General features: G+C 36.0%; 3 protein-coding genes across 7 annotated transcripts; 1 reads left to right on the top strand and 2 right to left on the bottom strand.

The window, feature by feature from the left end:
* Positions 1-487: 487 nt before the first annotated feature.
* On the bottom strand, positions 488-11,419 carry roq (roquin). 2 transcript variants are annotated; one of them, XM_011301335.1, is made up of 9 exons: positions 11,263-11,419; positions 10,383-10,545; positions 9,249-9,851; positions 6,544-6,877; positions 6,173-6,425; positions 5,320-6,045; positions 4,526-5,060; positions 4,102-4,240; positions 488-3,991 (listed from the first exon to the last, which is right to left on the bottom strand). In XM_011301335.1, exons 2-8 carry the CDS (start codon positions 10,542-10,544, stop codon positions 4,118-4,120), a joined length of 2,736 nt encoding a protein of 911 aa, XP_011299637.1. In that variant the 5' UTR covers position 10,545; positions 11,263-11,419; the 3' UTR covers positions 488-3,991; positions 4,102-4,117. The 2 variants fall into 2 exon arrangements, with proteins under 2 accessions (XP_011299637.1, XP_011299638.1); XM_011301336.1 differs by having other exon boundaries at positions 6,173-6,413.
* LOC105264461 (uncharacterized) lies at positions 10,774-18,018 on the top strand. 3 transcript variants are annotated; one of them, XM_011301338.1, is made up of 7 exons: positions 10,774-10,816; positions 11,428-12,904; positions 13,444-13,929; positions 14,194-15,857; positions 16,144-16,863; positions 17,061-17,266; positions 17,346-18,018. In XM_011301338.1, exons 2-7 carry the CDS (start codon positions 12,493-12,495, stop codon positions 17,473-17,475), a joined length of 3,618 nt encoding a protein of 1,205 aa, XP_011299640.1. In that variant the 5' UTR covers positions 10,774-10,816; positions 11,428-12,492; the 3' UTR covers positions 17,476-18,018. The 3 variants fall into 3 exon arrangements, with proteins under 3 accessions (XP_011299640.1, XP_011299639.1, XP_011299641.1); XM_011301337.1 differs by lacking the exon at positions 10,774-10,816 and adding an exon at positions 10,837-10,918; XM_011301339.1 differs by lacking the exon at positions 10,774-10,816 and having other exon boundaries at positions 14,194-15,387; positions 15,553-15,857.
* LOC105264462 (outer dense fiber protein 2) lies at positions 17,635-24,601 on the bottom strand. Of its 2 annotated transcripts, none has more exons than XM_011301340.1 (16): positions 24,401-24,601; positions 24,045-24,086; positions 23,609-23,974; positions 22,901-23,315; positions 22,396-22,556; positions 22,131-22,319; positions 21,909-22,066; positions 21,590-21,775; positions 20,851-21,152; positions 20,711-20,743; positions 20,341-20,525; positions 20,055-20,273; positions 19,696-19,752; positions 18,932-19,624; positions 18,519-18,845; positions 17,635-18,370 (listed from the first exon to the last, which is right to left on the bottom strand). In XM_011301340.1, the coding sequence occupies exons 2-16, from the start codon at positions 24,048-24,050 to the stop codon at positions 18,155-18,157; spliced, it is 3,513 nt and encodes a 1,170-aa protein (XP_011299642.1). In that variant the 5' UTR covers positions 24,051-24,086; positions 24,401-24,601; the 3' UTR covers positions 17,635-18,154. The 2 variants fall into 2 exon arrangements, with proteins under 2 accessions (XP_011299642.1, XP_011299643.1); XM_011301341.1 differs by having other exon boundaries at positions 20,854-21,152.
* Positions 24,602-24,635: the final 34 nt, after the last annotated feature.

Below are 24,635 nucleotides of genomic sequence, written 5' to 3'. Positions count from 1 at the left end.
CTGATAATGACTCTGGCTACATTTCATGGCTACTGAATTGGAATCCTGTGAATTTTAACATCTCATGATTCCAATTTCATGCCAACATCAATTCTCGTGGTGATCATGCGCGCGCATTTCTAGTTCGGTGATTTTACGTTTCTGGGGTCTACCACGGACTTACTAAAAAATTTCGGGCCGACTGTACCCCAGCCAACTTGGGTTAAGAGATTCTCCACAGCTGATTGCTTGAATACAAACCGTCGATGGATTCTTGGAATTTTAGCCCGAAACATTCTCCACCTCGAATATTCTTCACTATATATATATCGCTATAAAAAGTTAAAGTAAAAGTCGTGATAAAGTGTCAATTATCCCTGAAAATCGCTATTATCGCTGTCTCATAGTATTGCCAATAAACAAACATTAAATGATGTTGCAAGATGATTATTACAAGCAGATATGTTCATAAATGTTTTTCCAATAATAAAACAAATCTATACCAGCGTTATGTTATTCAGAATTATTTTATTGAGTATATAAATATACAAGTACACTTGTTTGTAAAATACAGAAATTTTACACTTTTCTTTTTATACTTCCAAACATTACATTTCTACAATCTATCAAGTTGTTTTTTTTTTAAATATACACCGGAAAAATGGTTGACTCGATTACAGACATAAACCGACGGACAAAAACAATTAGATGCATTTCATTTTTGTAACGTGTAAGCCCTATGTAGTAGTTATGAAAAAATGACAATGTCAGTTATAGACAAAAAGTAGGCACATTCTTTAGACTTGACATCGATTGAGAAAGAATAGTTTCCTGCAGAGCGCATAACAATTAATTGGCTTCGTATGGCGCATGCATACTCGTTTCAAGAATATTTCGTTAGTTTATAACAATTAACTCAATTACTTGTTCATCATTACTTCTTTCTTTATAAAATTGAGAAAATTCTTAATGTTTATTATTTTGGTACAATTATTCGTTCGACTTTTCAGTGTCTCTACTTGCAACCAATGCACGTAGTAATAAGGTGGTTTTAGTAAATGAAAAATCATTTTAAAAAATGTCTTCCTTCCTTTCAAACTGTTCCCATAAATAATATAAACTTCAAGTGTACTGGCTTATATGAATTATATACGGATATGTATATAATTATTTATTATTTTTAATGTGTTAAGAGTTAAAAACAAACAACGCAATTGTTCTTTGTTTTCAAGTGTGAAAATTTTCATACCATTGACAATAGGTATTGCTTGTGTATGCTATATCCTTCAATACACCTATATAGTGACATGTTTAACATGCAATTAATTCTGAAGCTAGCACAAACGTTAACGTTGCACTTATTACTTCCACATTGTACACAGCCCTTTCATCTTCCACCTCATTTGTAAATAAATTCATTGACCTTTCTTCTTTTGCTTTCATGTTCATATCCGTTATCGTATTCTGTAATTAATTGATCAAGCGTAATGATTCAAAATATCTTCCTTCAAGTACCAAATTCGAAAAGCAAGCGCTTTTAAAATAAAATGTCGTTACTTTTTATGTGTAACTGAGAAATTTTCCAACGAACAAACTCATTTAACATCTTAGCATATAATCAATCGTATTCCAAATAATTGCATATTTTACGTGATACAAAAACAGCAGAACACATGGCCTAACATGGCGTAGGCCTAACAATAAAGTATTTTCTGAAAAAAATGATATTACAATCATACAAGTCGAAAAATACTTTATTTGCCATGGAATGCATAAAATCATATTTGATTCATTGTGATTTGCCATTTCACTGCTGAATTTCGATAGGAGATATAGCCAACAACTCAAACTCATCAACTCTGTATTCTTTTATTATTCGAGTATCATGCGTCGTAACAATTATTCAAATTGCCATGTTTCCTTTTATATCCTCTGATAAATTAAACAAAAATATAATCAAAGCTTAATTTTTAAAACGGATTCATAATTTCAGAAGAAAAAACTAATATTCTGAATTGCACCATGACTATTCTAGAACGATAATTGTTCAATTCCAAAAATATTTACATCTCGAAAATTGAATAATTAGTGTTTCTTCCAATCGCCAATTCTTGAATTCATTGAATCCACATCATAAAATTTGTTTATGTAATTCTCCATGGTGACCACTTTGATAAAAACAATTTTTCTATAAAATAACAAAGTAAGGTATCAATAAGAATATAGTTAAAGGAAACGTTACTTTCCACTACTCTCAATTCCTCCCCATGAATCTACATGATACTTTCCAATAAAACTGGAATTTCTCAATATTGATGCTATAAGTATTACCGTTACATAGTCATTGGAAATTATATTATAAATTCAAACGTTATTGCAATGCACCTTATTTCTACATTTCAGCGTGCAGTAACTGGCCGATTACACACAGGAAGTAATTGGCCGATTCCTGCACTCTGAAATTTGTAATAACGTGCGCTACTCGGGCGTTAATTTTATTTTATGTCATTGAGGCCGATAAAACACCTTTTCGGCCACAACCATGATATTATAAAATAACATCATAGCCATGGCCAAAAAAAATTATTCACTTTTTCCGTCCTAGGAATGAAAAATACTATTTCACGCGGTTTGTTAACTTCACACACGTAACAATAAAATTAACCCCCTCCTAGCGTAATATACTAATAGATGTGAACAACAATCAATGAAAAAAAACCGGATATTCAACTAGATCTTGCATCGGCAATTACATCTACAATCATCAATAAAATAATAACAATTAGAAATAAAGTGAAAATTTTTTTTACCTTATATCAATGTCAAATGTTAATTTATCATTAGTTATTAATTTTAAATGCCAATTCTTGTCGCAAACCACGAATTTCCAGTAGTGCTACCACCAGTGCTTCGCATTCGGGATCTTTAGCCTACAAGGCTTGAAAAAAATATGCGATTAATTTCGGAGTACGAGTGGTATTTGACAGATTATTCATCTACTCGGATTTCGACCAAGCGGAGTGTGCTACTGCATGCAAATACATTTACAACTATAAAGTCAAAAGCTGTCCTCACATTACCATTCGTTAATTCATGATTATAAAAAAATAAGAAAATCCTCTAGAGTAACATTATTCAATCGTGTTGAGAATAATCGACTATGTTTTATCTGTCATACAGAATCGTCAACGTAAACCACATTGAAAGATGAGAGATATTTAAAAAGCTACTAAAGAATATGCGATGAAAACTTTGAGAAAATATCCAACAAAATTTTGTTTGGCAGCCTCATGTACTGCGCACTCTGATTGGCTGCAATCCCAGTAACAACAATAATCAATTAAGTAACATTGTCCCGAGTATTATCATTGATATTTGTTTAGTCGAGACATTCAAAGAAATATAAATAAATAATAATGTTCATCTTTATAAAAACATTGACGGAACTTCAATCTCGTTTGCGTCTTCTGAATCACTCACTTTTCGGTTAAATTTTAATAAATTCATACATATTTAAAAAAGATTTGTCATCATCACGTTTTTTTCGTCCTCTAGCCACATGCAGCCTGGCAATCTGTACAGATCACATGAAATATTGAATATCTCCGACAGACCCTGAGATTGAATCATTGTTTACTTTGAGAGATTCTAAATTGTCTTCATGTTGATTTTTAAATCGTGTAAAGATTTTCAATATAGTTAATCAAAGCTGAAGAAGTTTTAGTGTACGAATCAAAATTAATGTCTAAAGAAATTCAAAGATTAAATAGAAATTTGTTTAATAAAATGAAAAAAACAAAGCAAAACGATATTAGTCTCAGAGTAGTTGGAGATGAACAGTAGTCAAATATCACATTGTTTCTTTCATCCATTAGAGGCAGATCTGTATACCACGGAAATTCTAAGTACTATATATATTATTGTGGGGTTAAAAGCAATGCAGTCCATAATTTTCTTTTTTTTTTTCAATTTTTTCTCAGCTCACGGTCGTCTGGGTCTACCTTTTTCACAACTGAACAAAAAAGGGTGGAATTGATCATTTACTTCTTGGATTTTATTTTCGGAGAATATTATAGATGTTATGGAATAATATGTTTGATGAATTTATTATGATTTCCGTACCTATAGAAATTCCATACTATAACTGTTTGACGTTGTCCTCCTCGTCGGACCAACGTTTCTCTTGTTCTTTCAGTTCAAAGTCCCAGCGTAATTCCAATTCACGCATATCGTTTGCTATATCAGCTTCGTAGGTATCTTCCTGCAATGCAATTGATTAATGGATCATCATCTCTTCAGCAATATATAATTTCATTAGCTCTATCAATTCCCAGCTCTACAAATCCAAATTTTCTCCCTAATTATATTCTCTGAAGTAAGTCCCTCAAAGATTAAAAATAATTAGCATTCATTTTTTCAAGGATGAGAGTCCGCGGTTCAATCTTCAAAATACTTTAAGCAAACGTTACGTTACATTACGTTACGTTACGTTACGTTAAGTTAAGTTACGTTTGTTTGTTTTTTTTTCTTCAGAGCATAAACTTACATCATCAGGTTTAAAATCTCTATCAATAGGATGATTGACAGTCTGATTCGGCATCAAATTATTAACAGTTTGCATGCAGGAAACATTTCCATAGGGGGTCCAATTCCTCACGTCCTCCTTCTCTCGAATTCCAGCCTCAATCATTTGAAGTTCTTGTGCTAGCCTCTCACCCTCGCTGAAAGCAGCTCCTTGTGTTGCCAGCTTGAGGTCATTAATCTTTTTTTCAAGATGCTTCAATTGTTGTTTAACTTTTTGTGATTCCAGAATTAAGTCCTTCGACATGCAGTCCTGTCTCGTTAACTGAGCGTTTGCAGGTGACTCTGCCAATTTACAGGGTCCAAGCGTAACATAGGTCTCATTAATCTCAGAAGTGGGGACTGTGGTAATCCCTGAATTGGCTCCGATCGTTGGGTAGGGCTGTTGACTGTAATACCACGGGCCTAGAGGATTTGTTGATGGAATTTGTCTTATCGTTTGAATTGACGGAGACATTCCCTCAATGTGGAGACCGTTTGCTGGGACTCCATTTGTGGGCCTAAAATGACAAATTATTAGTACCAAATAAATCCTTCTTTCTTACAGATGTAACAGATGTAACTAATCTCATAACGATAGTCCAATTGTCGCTCTGCATAAAAATCCTCTCGATCCAAATTTAGATAATTTAATGAGTCCGTTAGTTTGATTAAAAACTTTTTTGTGTTTTGTCTTACCCTATTGTACCGTAAACGCGAAGGACCAAGGGAGAAGAAAATGGGAAATTAAAATAATAATGTGATCATAATGCATCTTACCTGAGCAATGATTTTGTTGGTAGCCTAGAAATAGGGCCATATTTGCTAGCTGGCGATGCATCGAGTGGCACAAATTCGTCATCAAAAACTAAATCGGAGCGTCGATAATTATTTCCGTAATTAATCGAGCCAGGAGATATTTGTGATGGTCCATTAGCCCAAATGGAATAATTCCCCTGCATTACCTCTCCCTGAGTATCATAATTCATTTTAATCTGATGCGGACTTTGATGCGGTTTGCTTACAATATTCCCCAATTGATTAATTATCTCCATCCTCCTCTGGAATAAAATAGCCAAAGTTTTCGCTACTGATCTCTGCTTTTTGCTGGTGTTGTTAGGAAGACTGTTCGGACTAGGTGCCATTTGATGCGAATCCCATACGTAAATGCTCGGATTGTTGTAGTCTATCGCAGTATTATGGACGACGTAATGCATATCGATGTTTTTACCAGCAATAGATTGGGCATTTGGGACAGCATAATTGGGAATTGAAGCACTTAAATTATTCTCAATGCTCACTGAACGCTGGAGAGCACTCACTTTGATTGAATTGTAATTGTCAATACGATTATTGTCCGTTGTTTTGGGTGAGTGGTAATTCAAGTCATCACATTGCTTCAACCCTTTTACCGGTGGGCTTATGGTTTTCTCTACTTTTCCGTCAAGATTTCCACTCAACTGCAAACTCGATCTCATACTTAATTTTCGATTCTTCGATCTGTATCTGCAATAAATAAAAACCGATTACTCTCATCAGTTATTTTATTAACTATGAAAAAGTATTTTTATTTTTGAGAAAAGCCAGAAAAAAATAGTGGGAGTAAAATTTCCCTAAAGACGTTGTTACTTACTTATCAAGTTCCATATCACTGTGAGCAAATGTACAATTAGTGGCACGTGGACAAGAGCCTCTGAGTGCTAAATCGCGACACATACTGACTTTGTACTTAGATTGTCCAGGACCAGTCGAATGAATGCCCTCCTGTGATTTTCTACTTCCATGCTGTTGTATGTAGTCAACGAGGGCCGTTACAACAATTTTTACTGCCTCTAGTACTGCAGTCGTTGTAGGCCAACTGGGAAATTCCGTTTCTGTAAGCATTGCTATTAATTTTTCGTTTTTCGTTGAAAAGATAGTATAGACTTTGAGGCTTGTTTGTTGCTATTAAGTTTCAGTATGTCTAAATTCAAAGCCATTGGAAATGATAAAGAGGCTATTCACCTGGACTTGGGTCAATGGCAGCGAGCAACTCCAACTGCGGCCTCAGACTACTTAACTGTCCTGGATCTGGTGTTCTTTGTAACGCAATCAGCAGTTCCTGTACACTCTGAGCAAAAGACTGTGGTGTTTGTAGCTTATCAATAATACTCTGCATATGGGATTTGTGACCAATATCTCCGTACAGCAATGCTGACCACTGGTCTGGAGCTATTCTTAATCCAGCTTCAGTTGCTATTTGAACTATCTGAGCGTCGTGTTCTCGTCTGAGGGCCTCATATGTTCTGAATTCTTCTTTCAGTTGCATAAGCGATGAGTCTCCTTCTCTTTTCGAGACCTTGGAATGCACGGAGAACATTAATTGGTAATTGTTAATGGCCAACGTATTGGTTGTGCTAGTTTAGTGAGAAAGCAACATTTTCCAAAATATATATATATATATAATCGAATATAATATAATATATAATCGAATGAAATCTTCTTCGCCCAATCACTGATTTATTCTGTCCTTTTCTCTTCTCCCTGTGAGCTTCTGTTCGCACAGCGGAATTATGAAAAGACGTCAAAATTCATCATAAAATTCCATAATGATTACTCTTTATTTATTAAGCATGATAAGTATATTCTTTCCCGGTGAATAATTTGTCAAGTACATGTGAGTATATCTTGCCATTAGCACTCCTGACAATTTCATCAATTCCTGCATTCATTTTTTCAATATTTTTTTATCATTCACACCATCAATTGAATCATGGAGATTAACTCTTTCATTGCTACTATGGAATATTTTTCACTGATTTTGAGGGTAAATTTATTTTCAATATGATAGTATATTTGAAACGGTAAATGAATTATGTCTATATGGATGCCTGCCTCGGTTTACGAATGACTTCAAACTAAATTTTTCTCTCGAATCCATCTCATATAAATATCATAAAATTATTTTTTACTGAACTAATATTTAAATCATTAAATGTTCATTTTAACGTTTAGTTAATAATTCAATAATTATTGAAGACAATATGCGAAGCTCTACAATTCTTGGGAAGATGAAAATAAATTGTTTTCATTATTTTTCAAACTAATTCGTTAATTCATTATCGTAGGAAAATCGAAAGTGAAGAATACAAGTAAAGACTATACAACTACAGATTCCTCGCTTTTTTCAATGAGAAAACAAAAAAAAAATTCAATGTTATTTAAGGGAGTATCTTTTAGCAAAAGCTCACGTGAACTTTGCTAGGTCTCGATAAGGTTTTGCTTCCAAATGGAAGCGTTGAAATCGTTCAGTTTTTCGATTTTTGAATGTGAATTTTGTTTGGATATGATGCAGAAAGACCTAAACCGTGAAAATAGAAAATTTGAACACCATATGTGTCTATCCGCATCATCTATTGGCCCGTTTGATAATAAACTTTTAAAAAATGAAAGAAATATTCGAAAAAAAAATTATATAAATATATAAAAAAAATTCGGAATTTTGTCAAATTATAGATATTATCGAAGACCACCTTTATGCTCTATTTCAGTCCTGTTAGTTTAGCGGCTTCAGAGAAACCGAAGTTTGTTTCTAAATCGTTTGTTGCGAATATCTGGCTGAATATCCAATCGATTTCAACTTTTTGTCAATTGTCAAAATCAATACATCAACTTGAAATTTGGCACAAGGTTTTTCGTGAGTTTCGTGAGTCTCGAAAAAATCTCAATCATTGTTTTTTTTCGAAATTTTAATTTCGATCTCCTCTATCTCATCTAACCTAAACGTATAAACCTTACAATAAAAAATTTTCGCGATAATTAAATTTTTCGATTTTCGTTAAAAAAACTGTACGCACTTTCAGTTTTCTAAAACTCCATAGATCAACTTAAAATTTGGCACAAGGTTTCCATTTGGAAGCTTATTACGAAATTATGGAGTTCGTAGCGATGGAAAATAATAAAGACCAATAAAATTTTATGTTTTATAAAATAATGGTCACGTGTATTCTGCGGAATAGGCTCGGTCACCGGCCTGTTTTTATTCCCCTTTTCGAAACATTCCTAATTTTTATAGTTGATTAAATAAAGTCGCAGGCTAACTCACGGTTTTAGAATGAGAATTGCTGCATATTTTTCGCGTAACGCAATCAAGCAACATTCTAATTATCACATACCTGCAATATCCGGTAACCGTTCATATAAAAGAAAAAACAAAAAGAACGCCTACTTGCTTGGAAAAATTGTTAGAAAAAAAAATATATGCAACCATCAGATGAAGTAAGATAAATTTACATTTTTATAATATTATTCTCAGTTTCTGAAGAGAATTTCACAAGAACTTTTTGCAAGTACGCTTTTACCTTTTTTCCCCTAAGGAAAAGTCGTAAAAAAGTAACAGATGGATTTCTCAGTCTTTATGTCTTCACTGAATTATTTTAAAAGATTGTGATTTTATTACAATATAATTAAAAATAGTTAACGAAGAAAATACAATAATTAATGTTGTCATTTGGTTTTCCCATTGCATTGAAGAGGCAACGAACAGAAGGTGAAGATGCAGATAGTCCCGAAAATATTTTCTAAACTATTACATTTATGAAATTATCAACAGCAAGAGATGACTCAAAAAGTAAATGGATAAATTCGAAAAATGGTTTGTCTAAGAGTAATGTGAAAACTACTAACAAATGATTAATACTGCAATGAAATATAAGGAATAAATAAAATACCTTGAAGCAGCTAGCTCGATACAAAAGCTGAACAACATGTCCAATGCTAGTCTTGGAGGCCTGAGGAAAATGTGGCTCGAGCCTTTGTACGACGAACATGACCAAAACCTTTCTGGACAAGGCAGATCCATCCTCAAGTGCCAACAACACGAGTTTGAGGACTTCTTCCTGCATGGCAGGCCCCAAAAATTGACATCCTCGTGCTCTCACCGCTGCCCACAAATTGGCACTCAGTTGCTGAGGATTCTGATGTTGGAGAATTAGTTCTGTTACAGATCTCTCCCCCAGGCTGCGAGCTGCCCGGACAGCTCTAGCACGTCCCTCAGGTTCTACCAACTGACATCCGACCAAAGTAACGAGTTTTCTCTGCATAGGACGAGATACGAGCCCCATTCCCGTGCCATTTGCTGGTATTGCTTGGCATGGCTTGAGATAAAGAGCCAATTCTTCAATGCAACGCTTTGCCGCGAGATAGTCGGCATGATCTTCAGGGGGAAGAAGCTTCAGGTGAGCTGAACTAAAGCGCGAGGGCCCTGCATTGCCCACCAATTGAAGAAGGGCTTCGTTCAATGGTAAACGTTCGATTTCCGTCTTAATCGCATTCTACGGACAGAGAGGCAAACCATTATTTTCCCCCCTCCCGAAATACTTGAAATATTCCAAAACTAGATACACCTATGTATCGTATATTGGAACTTAACTAACTTATAACTAACTCCATACCTGCGCTACTGGGACGATTTGATCATAGGGCCAGTACGCTAACGAAGAGGCCAAACACCTCATCTTTAGAGGTCATTGTTGTTATTGTTATTATTATTAAAGTATTATTTGTTCTTAATTGCTTTTCATTTGAACGTCCGAACCATTTTAATAATTCGGTAAATGGACCAAAGTAGCGGATAGTATAATAGCATAGTAGTAAATATCAAGAGATCGCATCACACTGAATTTTTTTTCCGCATTTTGTGATAATCAATCTGTTTTTTTCAATGGGCAATTAAAATTTTTGAGAATTACGCGAGAATGAAAATCAGTGGATTCATCTTCAATTTCATCATATTGCGCGATTCCCTTGCTCAGGAGTCTTTCTTACCTGTTTATTTTGTTTTGGGTAATTCAAGGACTATTTACCTGGTCAAATGGACACTGCTTTCTATGCAAATTAGCGAGACATGTTTGACATATCGTGTGACCACATCCCAGGGAAATTGGACCACGTGTTGTTGAATCAAAGTCGTGACAGCAAACGGGACAAGAGAGGAATTCAGTCCACTGTGGTGCCTGTATTGGCATTCTGAAAGAAAAATTCATCGTTTGAATTGGTTATTTTTCGCTATAAATTCACTTGAATTCATATCACCATCACTTCCGAAAACGAATAACATTGGTTAAATACACATATTGTATGAGGAATGAAAAAAAAATAGACGTTCTTTTAAACTTTTAAACACGGAAAAGTTTTCCTGGGTTGAACGTAGCTTTTGGATTTGAAAATATTGAATCAATAAATTTCTCCTTCCATCTGTTTTTATTGCGTCTCGTGCCAATTTCTCGTCCCCTAATGTGTAAGTGATAACACATGTTGTGGCGTAGTTAAATACATTGTGTAAAAGATGAATAAGTCAAGGAAAAAGGGTATAGACAAGGCATAATTATGAAGAAAACACGTAAATAAACAGGATTATGACCTTTTTGGTGTTTTATCCCCACCCATTGTCAATCTGGCTATTCTAATTAAAAATATCTCACATTTTTAGATAGTATTCCACTACACTCTCACCTATTGCTACCACATTTGAATCTCAATAATAGTAAAAATCAATGAAAGTTGATCTAACAATGTAAAGTATTAACAATGGACCGAATATTGCAATACGTAGAAACGTCTGACGTCTGTTCGAAATTGTCAACCACGATGATGCAGCGTGGTTGGTAACGAACTACCGAAAATATATTATTCAACTGAAAATTCAAATGATAAACACTCGTTAATAATTGAAAATAGATTCACCTTGATATAACTTTCACAAAACATCACAATAATTAATAAATAACGTTGACGTTGTAATCCTTCTTTCTAGTATTTCACACGTATTTATTCTCCACGATTCATAACATGAATAATACGGTGGCAGATAGAGGTGCTTCTGAGACGTACTTTGACTTTTTTTTCTAGAAGGAAACCAGAAGAAATAACAATAACAAAAGTCTGCGCAGAAAGGGCAGAAAGGCTGGATCTGATGTTCTTTCACACCAGGAGATGGCATTGGAAAGCTCCCATGTTTCAGCGCCACATTACACCGCTATTCAAATTCTCTCAATTATATTTTCATAAAAAATCCAACTTCATTCGAGAAATAATACCGCTCTAAATAAGTATCGGCTCTATTTTATACTGTGAACTCATTTGAAGATTTTCCTTATTTTTTTTTTCAATCTTAGCAAGTCTACGATGGCGATGACTAGATTGCTCTCATATAAATAAGCAAAAGCAGTTTTTTATCCACGAAATGTAAAAAAACTCGCCTTTTTGGTCACTTCTGTTTTGATAAATTATGTATTTTCATTGCTCTTCGTCGTAAACAAAAACGAACCAAATCGATTAAAAAAATAGATATATCGATGAGGCCTAATAGGACAGAAGCTCCTCACTAAAATCTTTTATTTTTTACCACGACATGGTTGGGTGGGCAATTTTCTCCTGAAATTCTAAAAATTCATTCAGAATCAGAAATTCTGACGAGTAGAATAGTGTCTGTCCTCCCAATTCTCCGACGTCTCTTCAATCAATAAACACCATAAATATAATATTATAATAAATAAATAAAGAAAAAATCATTCAGCGAGACGGTGAACAAGTACTTTTGAGTGCGATGAGTCCGATGGATTGGCATAGATAAAGAAAAATTGGCACGAGAGAAAAACGCAAATTCTTTACGATGTGAATAAATGCAAATAAACCAATATTTTATTACTTCATTAAAAAAACATATTAAGGGTACAACGGGGTACACATAATATAATAGCAGTTAGTAATGAGAAAAGGAATGTACACGTACACACAGTGAGTTTTATTGTGTGGAAAAGTGCCGCCATGATGGCGGACGATAACGAGTGAAACGGCGGGCTGTTGGCTCGACTCCTCATCGGGGCCGGGACGCAGTGACGAATATTTTATTATTCACAAAAGGACACAGTGGAAAAGAGAGAATTGATAATATTTTCGGGGTAAGGAGAAATAATGTCAGCGGAACCGGAAGCGCCTGTGGGCGAGGATATTCCGGAGGTGAAGGCGGTTCGGGATGTGGATGCGGATGCGGGTTTAATTCACCAGGATCAGGTGGAGGTATGTAACAAGGATACAGAATTGATGATGCTCGAGGGTGAGACCATTGAAGATGAAAAAATGCCGTCGTACATGGAGGCAACAAGCATTTCAAGTTCTACAAAACCCGATGATTCGAGAATTGAGAGCGATGGACAAACACAACCTCAATCGGAGGCTGATGGCACCCCTGAGGAGCCGGAACCCCGCGATCACAATTCCGAGGGGGACAGAAGCAACAGCAGTGTTGTCGAACTCGTCTCATCGGGGGAAGAGAGCGATCGGGGATTCGATCCAATCGAGGATGAAGATGATTACACATCTGATGGTAAAATTTACACTTTCTCAGGGAATTACCCTTCACCATTAATTATCCACTGCTAAATTTACAAATCATTGGCTTTTATTTATTAGTCTGTTTCCTTATTTTGGCCAACTTTTCGGGAAATTATTGATCGCATTTCATTGTGCTTTATCATCTTTTTTTTCTGATAAATTCTTAATCAAATTGACGCAGAAAAATCTCACATAAGTTCGTTATTGTCCAATAATTTTCCTAAATTTTGTATAAACTTTTGGGGAATTCATTCAAATTTTGACGAATTTAGGAAGAATCTAGAAAAATAGTCGCACGGCTGTAAAAGTTGCTGAATAATGTGAAAGGATAATCTTAAATATGGAATATTTTTGGAGGTAATCTAATTAATACTGCCAAAAATCATGTGTCTCATGTGAGTCCTAAAGCAGGGAAAACAATATTCAATGAAGAGAGACTCTCCAATAATTTATAACAATTTGAATAATTAAATTGAAAAAACACATGTTCCAATCAAGTAATCACACTGAACTTATAAAAACTTTTCACAGAGGAAGAAAGGGATTACGACGATGATGATGAAGAAGAACAAGAGGAAGAGGAGGACGAAGATGAAGAGTACATGCGGCGCCATGGTGACGACGAGGACTACAGTCGTGGCGAAATGGAGGCTGAGCAGTTTGAAAGATCTTCTGGTGACTTTGACTTGCGTCATACAGAAACACTCGATGGTACGGCTAAAGAGCGAAGCCGATCACTACAAGATTTAACAAGCCCCAATCGCCCAAGTGGCAAGTTCAATAGCAAGAGGCAGTTTCATGTAGTGCATGTACCAATAGCCGAATTGGATGGAAGAGCAGATTTTAATCTTGGTGGACAGCGAAGGAGTTCTCTGGGGGGACCCAAGTATGCGCATGTACCTAGCAAAGTCAAGCAGTACATTGAAGGGATGAAGGAGCAGAGTCGCTTATCGAGGCAAAAGAGATCCAGAGATCCTCTCGATGTCAATCGAGAGCTAGCTAATGCAATTAAGAGAGGTGAGATAATCATTTTTTTTATTAACACAGAGAGGGTCATAATATTGTGGAGGGCTGGTTAAGACCGTTAATTTTGTAAATTCAAAAAAATCCTAAATTCCAAAAAAAAAATCTTAAATCAGCCTTTGATATTCCTTTCTATTGGCAGTTGCTTTTGCACCCAACTGCGCAATTTCCCAAATTTAATCCTTCTTCTCGTGTAATATGCAGTCTATGCTTTTTTTTTAAGCATTAATTTAATTAATGCAATGCAATGAATTTCAGACATAGACATGGAGACAGATATTCGAGTGAATCCCCAGAGTCGTCTGTTGAAGAGTTACATGGAGAGTAATATGAAGCACATGACTGTTGAGGATCCGACTCGTGCCGAGGATATGACAGCAAACCGTCATCTGGTAGGAAATGGCGCCGATGTAATATCTGTTGATACAGGTGAAAACTTGAAAAAGTCTCACGACAACACAATTCCAATGGAGGTTGACAAAGAGAATGAAATTCACGAGGACAAACTTCATCGTCAGTCCGACAAGAAATCCAATGGTGTGCTGATTGACTACACAACAACGGTTGACTCAAAGCCTCTACTCAACACCAAAGGTTACCAAGAACAAAACCACGAGACTCTGACAAACGGTAAAGATGACGTTCAGCAGATAATGAATTGCCAATCAGTGTCATATGAGGACTTCCTCGAGGGTAACTTCGAGCGAAACCAAGGCCAAAAGACTGATACCCAAAAGAAGAAATTATTAGACCCTCTTGAACTGCCTGCTCTTGAAAACTCGTCAACAGCTCCTGATCCTCTGAAAATCCAACAAGTGGAAACAATTTCAGAAACGGTTGTGATAACTGAGAAGCACTCGGCCGAGGACTCAGCGATCTCTCTGTTGAAAGCCCAATTGAATAAAAAAATGGTAGAATGTGATGAGATCAAGGAAGCCTACAAGAAAGTAGTAAACAAGAACTTTCAGCTGAAGAACGATTACAATCTGCTTGTAGATAGGAATGTTCAACTGGAGAAAGAACTGAGTGAGCTTAGAAAAACATTAGCTCAATATCATAAAGGTGATAAAGAGGATAAACAATCAAAAGAGATGAGAGTAGCTGAGGTTCAGACAGAAGCACTGCCAGCAGTATTTGATAAGAGTGCAGTAAGCCACTTGAAGGTTCCACAGCAGAAAATTTCAAACAGCAGCATCGCTTCGGGTCCAAGTTCGATGGAGCAATGGACAGACAGCAACTGCAGTCCTTCGGTTTCACTCAAACCACCGAACGTCGGTAGCATTCTCAATTCAGACGAGAGTTTTTGTCTAGGAACTCCACGAAAGGCAAATCGTCCTCTATCTCAGGCATTCTATACGAGCTCGAGGATCTTGCAAACACTTGCTAACATAACCCAGGGTAAACCAGATCCCGCAAATCCAAATACTGGTGTCAGAAAGAGTAACCATCCAGGTCAGTTAAAAGAACCAATCAGTCCCCTGGTAACGAATGAATATCGCTCGAGAAAGCGTAAAGCTAGTGATAGTAATGGAACGTCTGCTGTTGGTCCGCAGCCGTTCAAAATGCCCCTCCTGAGTACTAAATTACGGAGAGAATACAATTCAGATTATGAAACAGATGCTGGAGATAAAACAACGATGGACCAGACAAGCTCGTCTCGAAATAGTCTGAAGAATAATGGAAATAAACCGGATGATGATGTTAACGTCGAAGAGATTGATATGAAAGATGGAATAAAATGTTATGTTTACAAAGAGGATGAGGACAGCAAGGAAAGAAGTTTCTTGCTGCAGGCCGAAGAAATAACGAAACTTGATAATAATGGTGGAACAACAGTCAGAGAGTGTGGACCATTTTTGTTGGCTAACCTTGAAGTTAGAATGTCGGAGGCTAATGGAACTCTCAATATTTGGGGCAGAGAGGTAAGTTCATTTAATATTCGTTTAGATTGTCTTTTAGAACAGTCGCTGGGTTTTTTTTTAATTTAGATATTTCAATAGAAATTTCCTTTTTATTTATATTTTGCGCCATTAATATCATATTTCCTTACTTTTCTCTCTTTCTCTCTCTCTCTTGTCCATCAGTGTCCACTGACCACATTGAGGTATTGATGTATTAATTAGAAAACGCATTGATAGATTTAAAGAATGTGCAATCATAATTATGGAAATCATTCATTTGTTGTTAATTGATTTTGCCAATATTTAGATAAGTCATGAATCAACTTCCGATGATGTTGACGAAAACTTGGAGGAAGATCCCCCAGAGAGTAGTGCATTTTGGGCAAAAACCCCAGTGGATAAAATGAGAAAAAGTCATTTTGTTTGTTCCACGAATAAAAAGCAAAAACCGTTGACGCCAACGTCAGGACTTCGATCAAGAGTACCTAGAAAATTGCGCTCAGTGATGGGACGTGTTGTAGGAACATTTGATGATCCGGTGGACAGGGCATTTGGTAGTATGCCTAATTTAGAAAATCGTGGGCCTCAAAATTGCATGAGTTGCACTCAAAAACAAGTTGGTGCTGCGGCCGTTCAAACAAGGCCCAGAAATCCTATCTGCTGCATTCACAATGACGGTGTAAATGATTACGAATATGGGACTGTTCAGCACTCTTGTGGAGCAGCGAACAGTATAGGTTACCGAGGGGTATCTGTCTCCAATCCTGCCAATCTTCATGTTAAACATTCCTGTGCTAATTATGTACAAAATGAAGGGTGCAGTCATCAAATGCCCTCTCATACGATGGTTAGTGATACTGAGGAGGCTTGCTGTCATGTACCCAAACGCTGTAACTCTGTAGACATTCCCTGTCATCCAGGGGTTGAGAATAATTGCGCGCGCCGAAGAATTCATAGCGATGGACAATCGGTATTTGTAGGAGACAGTGTACCCCTTATGCAGTCAGGGTCTTCCGAATCGTCTGATGTAAGTAATCAAGAGAAGTATGGATTACATAACTATTTCTTTGAAAATTTCATTCTATTTTTTTTTGTTTTTTTCTATGCCCAAAAATGTCACCGTTCATTATGGGATTAATTAGAAACTTTTTTCTTCATGACTACTCGTATAGAATGGTTATTAAATATTGTGTATCAAAAGATGGTTGATGCAATTATTTGCAGAATACAAGACGTCGCCTCTCAGGTAAAAGAGTCCGCGGAATTCTTCGTGATTTTTTGAAGAGCTGTGGTGATTGTCGCCATCCCCATACTACAACTCAAGATGAAGGTCATCTCCAACAGGCCGATGCTCCGATACCAAGCATTCGCGTTACAGCCGATGATGACCTTGGCTTGCAAAATCAGCTTCATTCCTCCAATAGCGATAGGTATAGAATAGAAAAATAATTTGCCACATATTAATTAGTACTGTTAAAACTATTACTAATCTTTAAAAAACAATTCTAGGGCCCCCAATTCAATGGCAGATTTTCAACTGCAGTTTGAACAATTGATGGCTGATGTGGAGAAAATAAATACGAGGTCCAGAACATTATTTCAAATGATGAATACCCTTTGTAATATGGACGCTCAGTGATCTTAAGCTTGCGTACTCTACGAATATTTTGAGTCAATTTCAGTAATTAATTTTACTTTTTTCTTCTCTTATTTTTTCATTCCTTAGAAATCTGGAATGATACTTGTCTACTTGGCTTTAATTGTAAATAGCCAGAGAATTTTTGTTTAGCGCTTTTTATGTGTATGAGGGTCAAACGCCGACGTTGAAGTTCAAAGGGCCTCATAAGCAGTCTTCTGTTTCCGGCATTAATCTCCTGAGGAGAACTGAAAATACTTCAAATAAGAATAATATCATCAATGGTTGACATGTGGATATTGATAAATAAAATATAACCATTAAGATGCAGAGGAAAGCAAACTCAAAACTCCAAACTACATATTATCATTTAATTTTTAATCTGATAAAACAGACATAGTTTTTTCGTTAATTGAAGATGAAACTACTACTACTGTTGCTTTACTCTTTACAGTTTTTTTTATATCTTGAAATAAGAACACACAGCATTGTTCTGTTCCACATGCGGACGAAATGTGCAAATCCGAAATAAATCCTTTGTGTCGAGAGTATATTCTATTTATTTAAAACTTAGAATTGGCTTACATAAAATTTGGCAGTACTATATATATGAATTTATGTTTAATTTAAAAAATATCGGGCTGCAGTTTTCCTTTTTCCAGTTTTATTTGTAAGCTCGAGATTAAGGAGCACAATCACATCTATCGTACGGACTGGAACTCATGTTTTCTGGAGGTAATGACGGCGTCAGACCGTCTTCGGGGGCAGGAGGGTTGAAAACGTTGCTGTAAGATGTTTTCAAATAATTGACATGGCCTTGAAGGGTTCGGATACGACCTTGAGCTTGCTCGAAGGATTCACTCAAGCGATTGATTTGTCCTTGCATTTTTTGTCGGATCTGAAAAAGACATGTCATCATTATCTTTCCAATGGGAATAATTTTAAACCTGAAAAATGTGACATTCCCATTTATCTACAACTAAACTATTGGGGGATAATAAGTCTGTGTATATCTTCCATTTTGGTGGAGTTTTATAATTACTTACTTCGTCTCTATCTTTTTGTGCAGCCTTTGCTATTGCCCTACATTGTGCCAGTTGCTTTTCCATATCGGCAATTTGATCCTGCATCGCTCTTCGAATAGTTTCACACCTCTCCTTAGTCCTTGCAACTTGTCTAGCCGCATCCTGGCGTACTAATTCATTTTCTGAGCTCAATTGTACTATTTCGTGTAGTTTTTGCTCCAATTTTTCTTCGTAGTCAGCTTCACGTTCATCGAATCGAGAAACAGCGTTTTTTAAGCGTTCGTTTTCGTTTCTCAACTCACTGATTTTATTTTCGAGGTCATCTAGGCGATCAGAGCCATTCTCCCCCTGTGAAAAAATCCATCCATTTAATAAAAACAAAATTTTAGCAAAATATATCTGCATACAGTTGAAAGATCGTATGATTGACGAACCTTGAGCATTGCATTTTCACTTCGAAGATTATCCAATTGACTAGACAAGGAGCCGATTTTGTCTTTAGCTCCAAGAAGTTCTCTGTCCAACTCTTCGCTATTTCTTTCAGCCAGCACACGCATCTGCTGGCACTCTTGCAATTTTAACTGTGCCTGTTTAAGAATTTCCGGGAGAGGCGCCAATTCTGCCAATTTCTCCTGAAATTGATTTTTCACTCTTCCAATTTCCAATGTAACGTTCTCATTCATCCGTGCGTTATCTATCTCCATCATGTCCAACTGCCTTGATTGCTCCTCCACCGTTTCTTGTGCTTTTAAATATTTATTTCGATAATCTTCAAGCTGGAGCATATAATCTTGATTAGAGAGCCTCAACTCTTCGAGCTCCTCGAGAGCTTCTTTGTGTCGCTGCTCTGCAACCATCAGACGATGTTTATCCTCAATCATCTGTTCTCTACTGCCTCCAAATTTAGTCCGCTCCGACTCAAATTTTTTCAACCGTTCCTCAAGATCGACCAATCGATTCTCAGCTTTTTCCTTGGTGTCGCGAATCTTTCGGTTCTCCTGTTTGATTTTTTCAAAATCTGTCCGGAGACAGGACACTTCACACAGTTTATTCTTGTAATCTTCTTGAAGGCGGGCGTATTGTTCTCGGAGATCGCGCAGATTTTGTTGTGGACAACTGCTAGCGCCCTGAAATCATGTTTTCATTCATTTATTTATTATAGTACTCTCATTAAATTCGTGGGATTAAGAAAAATTACGGGTGGTTGGTCTATGCAGATCCCCGAGCACGAGGAGCCTATGCCTGGATTATTCGTCTGAAATGAAAAAATCAATCATTAATAGTTGTTCACAATTATTTAAACGATTTGTCACATGAGGTAAGATGATAGAAAATAAATGAGCACATTTTATTTCGAGTTACATCTTCCAAATGAACAAGTTTCGAGAAATTTATGGAAATTCATTGATCAACTTTTTTATAGGTGAATTTCATGAATTAAACATGAAGAAAGTAATCATATTTCTAAATACTCATCTGCATTTCAATTCTATCTGAGCATTAATTTTTTTTACTGAGTTATCGTTGTCTCAAATGAATTATTGATTATTTATTCACTTTTGAGAGCATTTGTCCATCATATCCAGAAGAGACACCTGTGACCGATTGAAAAATTGGTGAACCATCCTGAGGAGAAGGACATGGGCAAGGAGCGCAAGGACCAGTGCATTTCAGTAATTTCTTCTGTTGCTCCAGTTGCTCTCTCTCTCGTTGAACATTGGCTAATTCGACCTTCATGCTTCGAACTTCTGACTCCATACAACCCAATTGTTGTTCCTGCGCAAACAATTCAATAATTCAATGAGCATTTATCCATTGACTGATTCAGATGCCTTCAATTCACCAATTGTTTCGTGCTCGTTTCATAAGTATTTAATTTGTCTTGAATTTCAGCTGGACATGGCCCACGAGGAAGTGGACTACCGAGAACACCTCGGGGAGAAACTGCAGGATTTCTACAACACATCGTTGGATTTTCAATACTAACGATTTTTCTTGAATCACTACCACCACCAAGTCGAGGAGTCTCTATACAAACATACCAATCATTGCAATGAACATCGGTTAATTAAACAAGGAGTAAAAATAACATGAATGATGAATAATGATGATTCAAAATCACTAAAAATTATTGATTTTATCTGTCGCCTTTTAAGTGTACAGAAATTTGAACATTCTTTTATATGAAATTGGCAAAAATTATTCTTACTTACTCTGCCCTACAGAATTTGGACCACGTGGACTACCTAAAAATGAAAAAATAAAAAATGTTACTAATGCATGGAATTCACCCCTGTAGTCACGCATTCATTGATACTGATTTATTTGGATTTCAAATAATGAGGAAGACTACCACATGCAGATAAACTGTGAGGAAGTGTCGAGCGGTTAGTGGGACAACACTTGCAGCTATGGCTGTCTGGACGTTGACATTCGGGAGAAAATCTCCTAGATTTATCTACAACTCTCGGAGAATTTCCTGGACTGCTGCAACAAGGTGAATTACTCATTCGTTTATTGATGTATAGCAATTGCTGGCCCAATTGTTCATTTTCTTTCATCAAAAGTTGCATTTCCTTCTGAAGACCACATACTTTTCTTTGCAAGAGATCGACGGTGTTATCCTTTTCAAGCAGGGCCTCTTGTAATTTATATCTGGACAGACATTAGAATTTTGTTGGCAAGTCCATGAAGAATTATACTGATTGATAGGTTGTGAATTTTTCCTTGTGTTTTTGTTTTTTGTTCGATTTTCATTTGCTTTTGTCTGCATATCAAACGGCGAGAGAACTTCGAGGATAAATTCAGGATTTTCAAAATTGAAATATCTCCAAGAACGATTATGTATATGACATTCCAAAATAAAATTACTGTTACTAGCTATTGATCTCTCGATAGCTTGTCTTTTTTTTTTAATTTCCAATCGCCAATAATAGAAATGCTATCAATTTCAAGGATTATAATTAAATGACTCTGAAAATAATTTCATCAGCATTGTACTATGATGTACTATTTCACTCTGTATTTTTCATTTTCATCTCTTCTCTCAGACAAATTAATACAAGAGACTAATACTAGAGATTGAAACTTACTTGTTACCCTCGAAGTGAGCATTTTCTTGAGCTAATTTTTCTTGCATGTTCAATGTTTCAGTTAATTTCCCGGTGATATTCTTCAAACGCTGCAATTCTTCAAACCGAGGTTTCTTTTGGCTGTCAGCAACGACAATTTTGGGGATATTATCCTCGGTGTAACCACAGACTATGACCCTAGGTAATCTTTTGAAATAAATAGTAAGATGATGGAGACAGAAATTCGATATTTAAATAGTGAGCACTCAAAATGCTTCTCATATTAGAAAGATTGTAAAAGTATTTTGTAAAAATGACAAAAATTGGAATTTATCTTCACCTATCTTCTGGAAATTCAGGGGGCCTGATATCGAATTCATCCTCTCCCGAAATTTCTGCATCAACTGACGTATCGAATTTACATTTTGATTCTTCAAGGAGAATTTTATCTTTGCAGGTGAGAGCTGCTTGTCTTGTAGACCCTCTCCCATCTTCTTCCTAGAATATTTCAAAAGGATTCATTAAATAAATGGCCTCTGTGAAGAAAGTGACATGAGAGTACCTCATCCCTATGATGAGGTGGTGCAGGAAACATTTCGAAAATTTTCGCAAACTCTTCGCTTGTGGGATCTCCTAGTCCCAACATTCTTTGAAGCTTTCTTGTCATGTTTTCCAATTCATTCATTTTTGCTATTATTTGATCGCTTTTGATACTGGCCATTACTTTATCCTCCTCCGTTAAATCTTCTTTCTGAATTTTCAATAAAAACCCTCAAATTAGACTCATGTAAGACTCATAAGAAATTAACTTATTCGAGCTCATTCACTTGCTGCAATTCTGTAAATTCTTTCTGCAACATATCAATCTCCTCCTCTATCAGTTTGCATCTCTCTCTAGCTTCAGTTATTTCCGCCAACATTCCCGAATCTGTCATTGGCAATGAACTCACGAGAGAAGCAGTTCGTTGCCCAGGAAGAATCTCCACCCCTGAAATAAATTCGCATTTGCGCAAATTTTTGTGAACATTTAAGTCACTAGGCTCTTTCACCACTAACATCTACAAAAAATATTCAACAAAATTTATCTCAGTTATCTGAAATGTTCAAACATAATGAAAGAACATGTTCTTTAATTATTAAGAATCTGGGAATCAAGATAAAGTTCTGAAATTTTCCACAGAAATATCTTTGTGAGTCATAAATATATTAAAAAAAATGGCGCTTTGAAATTAGCTGCAGGCAGATTCACCATGACTATCCGGCTAGACCCTTTTATAGGCCAATCTTTTTGTTATTTTTCATAAGTGATATGAAGAGCAGCAGAATGATTACCTTCAGCTACTCCAGGGGGGATAGGATGATCAGGTGGTCTAGCTTCAATTTTTAATGGCGTAAGTTCTTCCTCTTCTTGCCCAATTTGCGGTTGTTGGGCTTCTGAAGGAGGTTCGTCACTTTCTTCATTTTTGATACCAGATACATCCCCATGATTGTCCTCTATTTCTTGTGTGTCTACTTGTTCTTCGTTGCCCTCTACTGGAGGGCCTGAGATTTCCGCAGTTTTATTGTCCTCTTCAGTTACCTCTGGTGAATCTTCGATTTTTACATTTGATTCCTGTAGATCAGTATTATCTTGTGCAAGACCTTCTTCTTCGTCTGCCATGTTCGACGTTAGATTACTGTTGAAATTGAGGGCAGAATGTTGGACCTGATTGTTGGTCGGGTGGTAATTGAAGTCAATTTGGTAGTACTATAGAGAAAATAGGAGAAATTAAGGACCGGTTGGATTATCTGGAAAAGATAATTTACTCCAAAATTGGGATTCCTAATTACTCTGGCAATTAATCGTTTTTTTCAATAATTGTTAGCTAGCGTTCTAGCGATTGTCAATGACTAGAACGCTAGCTAACAATTATCGGAAAAAACAATTAATTGGCGGAGTAATTAGGAATCCCAATTTTGGAGTAAATTATCTTTCCGAGATACTCCATCCGGCCCTTAACTAGTCATTGGTTTAGGTGAAACATTGGTATAGAATGTTACCTGGTCTGGAAACTGCGCTTCTAAATTTGGTGGAAGAAAGTCTGAATACTTTGAAGATAACGAGTCAGAAGCTATGTCATCTGCTTCATGAAGTTGAAGAGATGGGCTCTTTAAATTTATTGTTTTTTTAACATCAAAAAGTGTTTTTAAGGAGTCATATGGATTTTGTGTCAATGGTGTTTCATATTCGTGTTCTTGGTGAGCACGAAACTGTCTCTTTTGGTTGGCATTTTGGGGTAGTCTCTTGCGCTTTAGATCTTGGGAGACTTTATTCCGCAGAAGAATCGAATCTGAGGCTCGATTTTCTCCCGGCTTTGAAGATAGTTTAACGAAACGAGAATATTGGTGACTACTCACTCTTCGCTTCTGTCATATTCAATATTATCTTCTTATAATTTCTATTTTCTGGCATTAATAAACTTGATATGAATTTTACCTTCATTATTTTACCTTGGTGAAACTAATATGTGAAGTAATACTAGTCCCAAATATTAAGGAGAAATTAAATGCTTTACTCGAAACTATGACTGTGAGATAAAACTAGTAGATGAAAATTTTTACAATTAAAAATAAATCGCGGCGCCAATGATTCACGCAAATCTTTGATTATTTTTGATGGTTAATTGGTGATCGAACATAATCTGACATTTGACGAATGTCTTTTTTTATTTCCGTTCTTATCCCGAAGATTGGCTTAAAGAGAAACATCGAGCTATGTTACGAAAATTATAATAAATATTTTTATTATATACAATATGACTGGAAGAGAATAGGTAACTTAATTAATTATACCTGAGTAATTTATGTCATAAGGGCTGGAAATAATGTTGTAGGCTATACGATAATTAGTAGATATTTGGAAACACAAGAATTTGAGGAAGCCTAAATGTCACTTTCTATTATTGTCAGTTGTTTTTCGGTTCTTACAATTTTTTAATGGACTTCAGCATATCTTTTTTTTCATTCGAAAGTTAACTTTTCACGCTTCTTAAAATATAATATTCTATTCGTAATTGTTCTTTTAAGG

This window comes from Fopius arisanus, unplaced genomic scaffold (genome assembly GCF_000806365.1).
Source record: "Fopius arisanus strain USDA-PBARC FA_bdor unplaced genomic scaffold, ASM80636v1 scaffold00021, whole genome shotgun sequence".
Classification (NCBI taxonomy): domain Eukaryota; kingdom Metazoa; phylum Arthropoda; class Insecta; order Hymenoptera; family Braconidae; genus Fopius; species Fopius arisanus.
This window is presented reverse-complemented; position numbering and strand designations above follow the sequence as displayed.

Coding starts and splice junctions, on each gene's coding strand:
- roq (XM_011301335.1), bottom strand. CDS start 10,544: ATGCCAATACAGGCACCACAGTGGACTGAATTCCTCTCTTGTCCCGTT. Junction 9,852..10,382: donor AGCAGTGTCCATTTGACCAG/GTAAATAGTCCT, acceptor CTCTGTCCGTAG/AATGCGATTAAGACGGAAAT. Junction 4,241..4,525: donor GAGATTTTAAACCTGATGAT/GTAAGTTTATGC, acceptor ATTGCATTGCAG/GAAGATACCTACGAAGCTGA.
- LOC105264461 (XM_011301338.1), top strand. CDS start 12,493: ATGTCAGCGGAACCGGAAGCGCCTGTGGGCGAGGATATTCCGGAGGTG. Junction 16,864..17,060: donor GGTCTTCCGAATCGTCTGAT/GTAAGTAATCAA, acceptor AATTATTTGCAG/AATACAAGACGTCGCCTCTC. Junction 17,267..17,345: donor CATTCCTCCAATAGCGATAG/GTATAGAATAGA, acceptor AAACAATTCTAG/GGCCCCCAATTCAATGGCAG.
- LOC105264462 (XM_011301340.1), bottom strand. Junction 21,153..21,589: donor GCTCACTTCGAGGGTAACAA/GTAAGTTTCAAT, acceptor ATGTCTGTCCAG/ATATAAATTACAAGAGGCCC. Junction 20,526..20,710: donor TCCAAATTCTGTAGGGCAGA/GTAAGTAAGAAT, acceptor ATGTTTGTATAG/AGACTCCTCGACTTGGTGGT.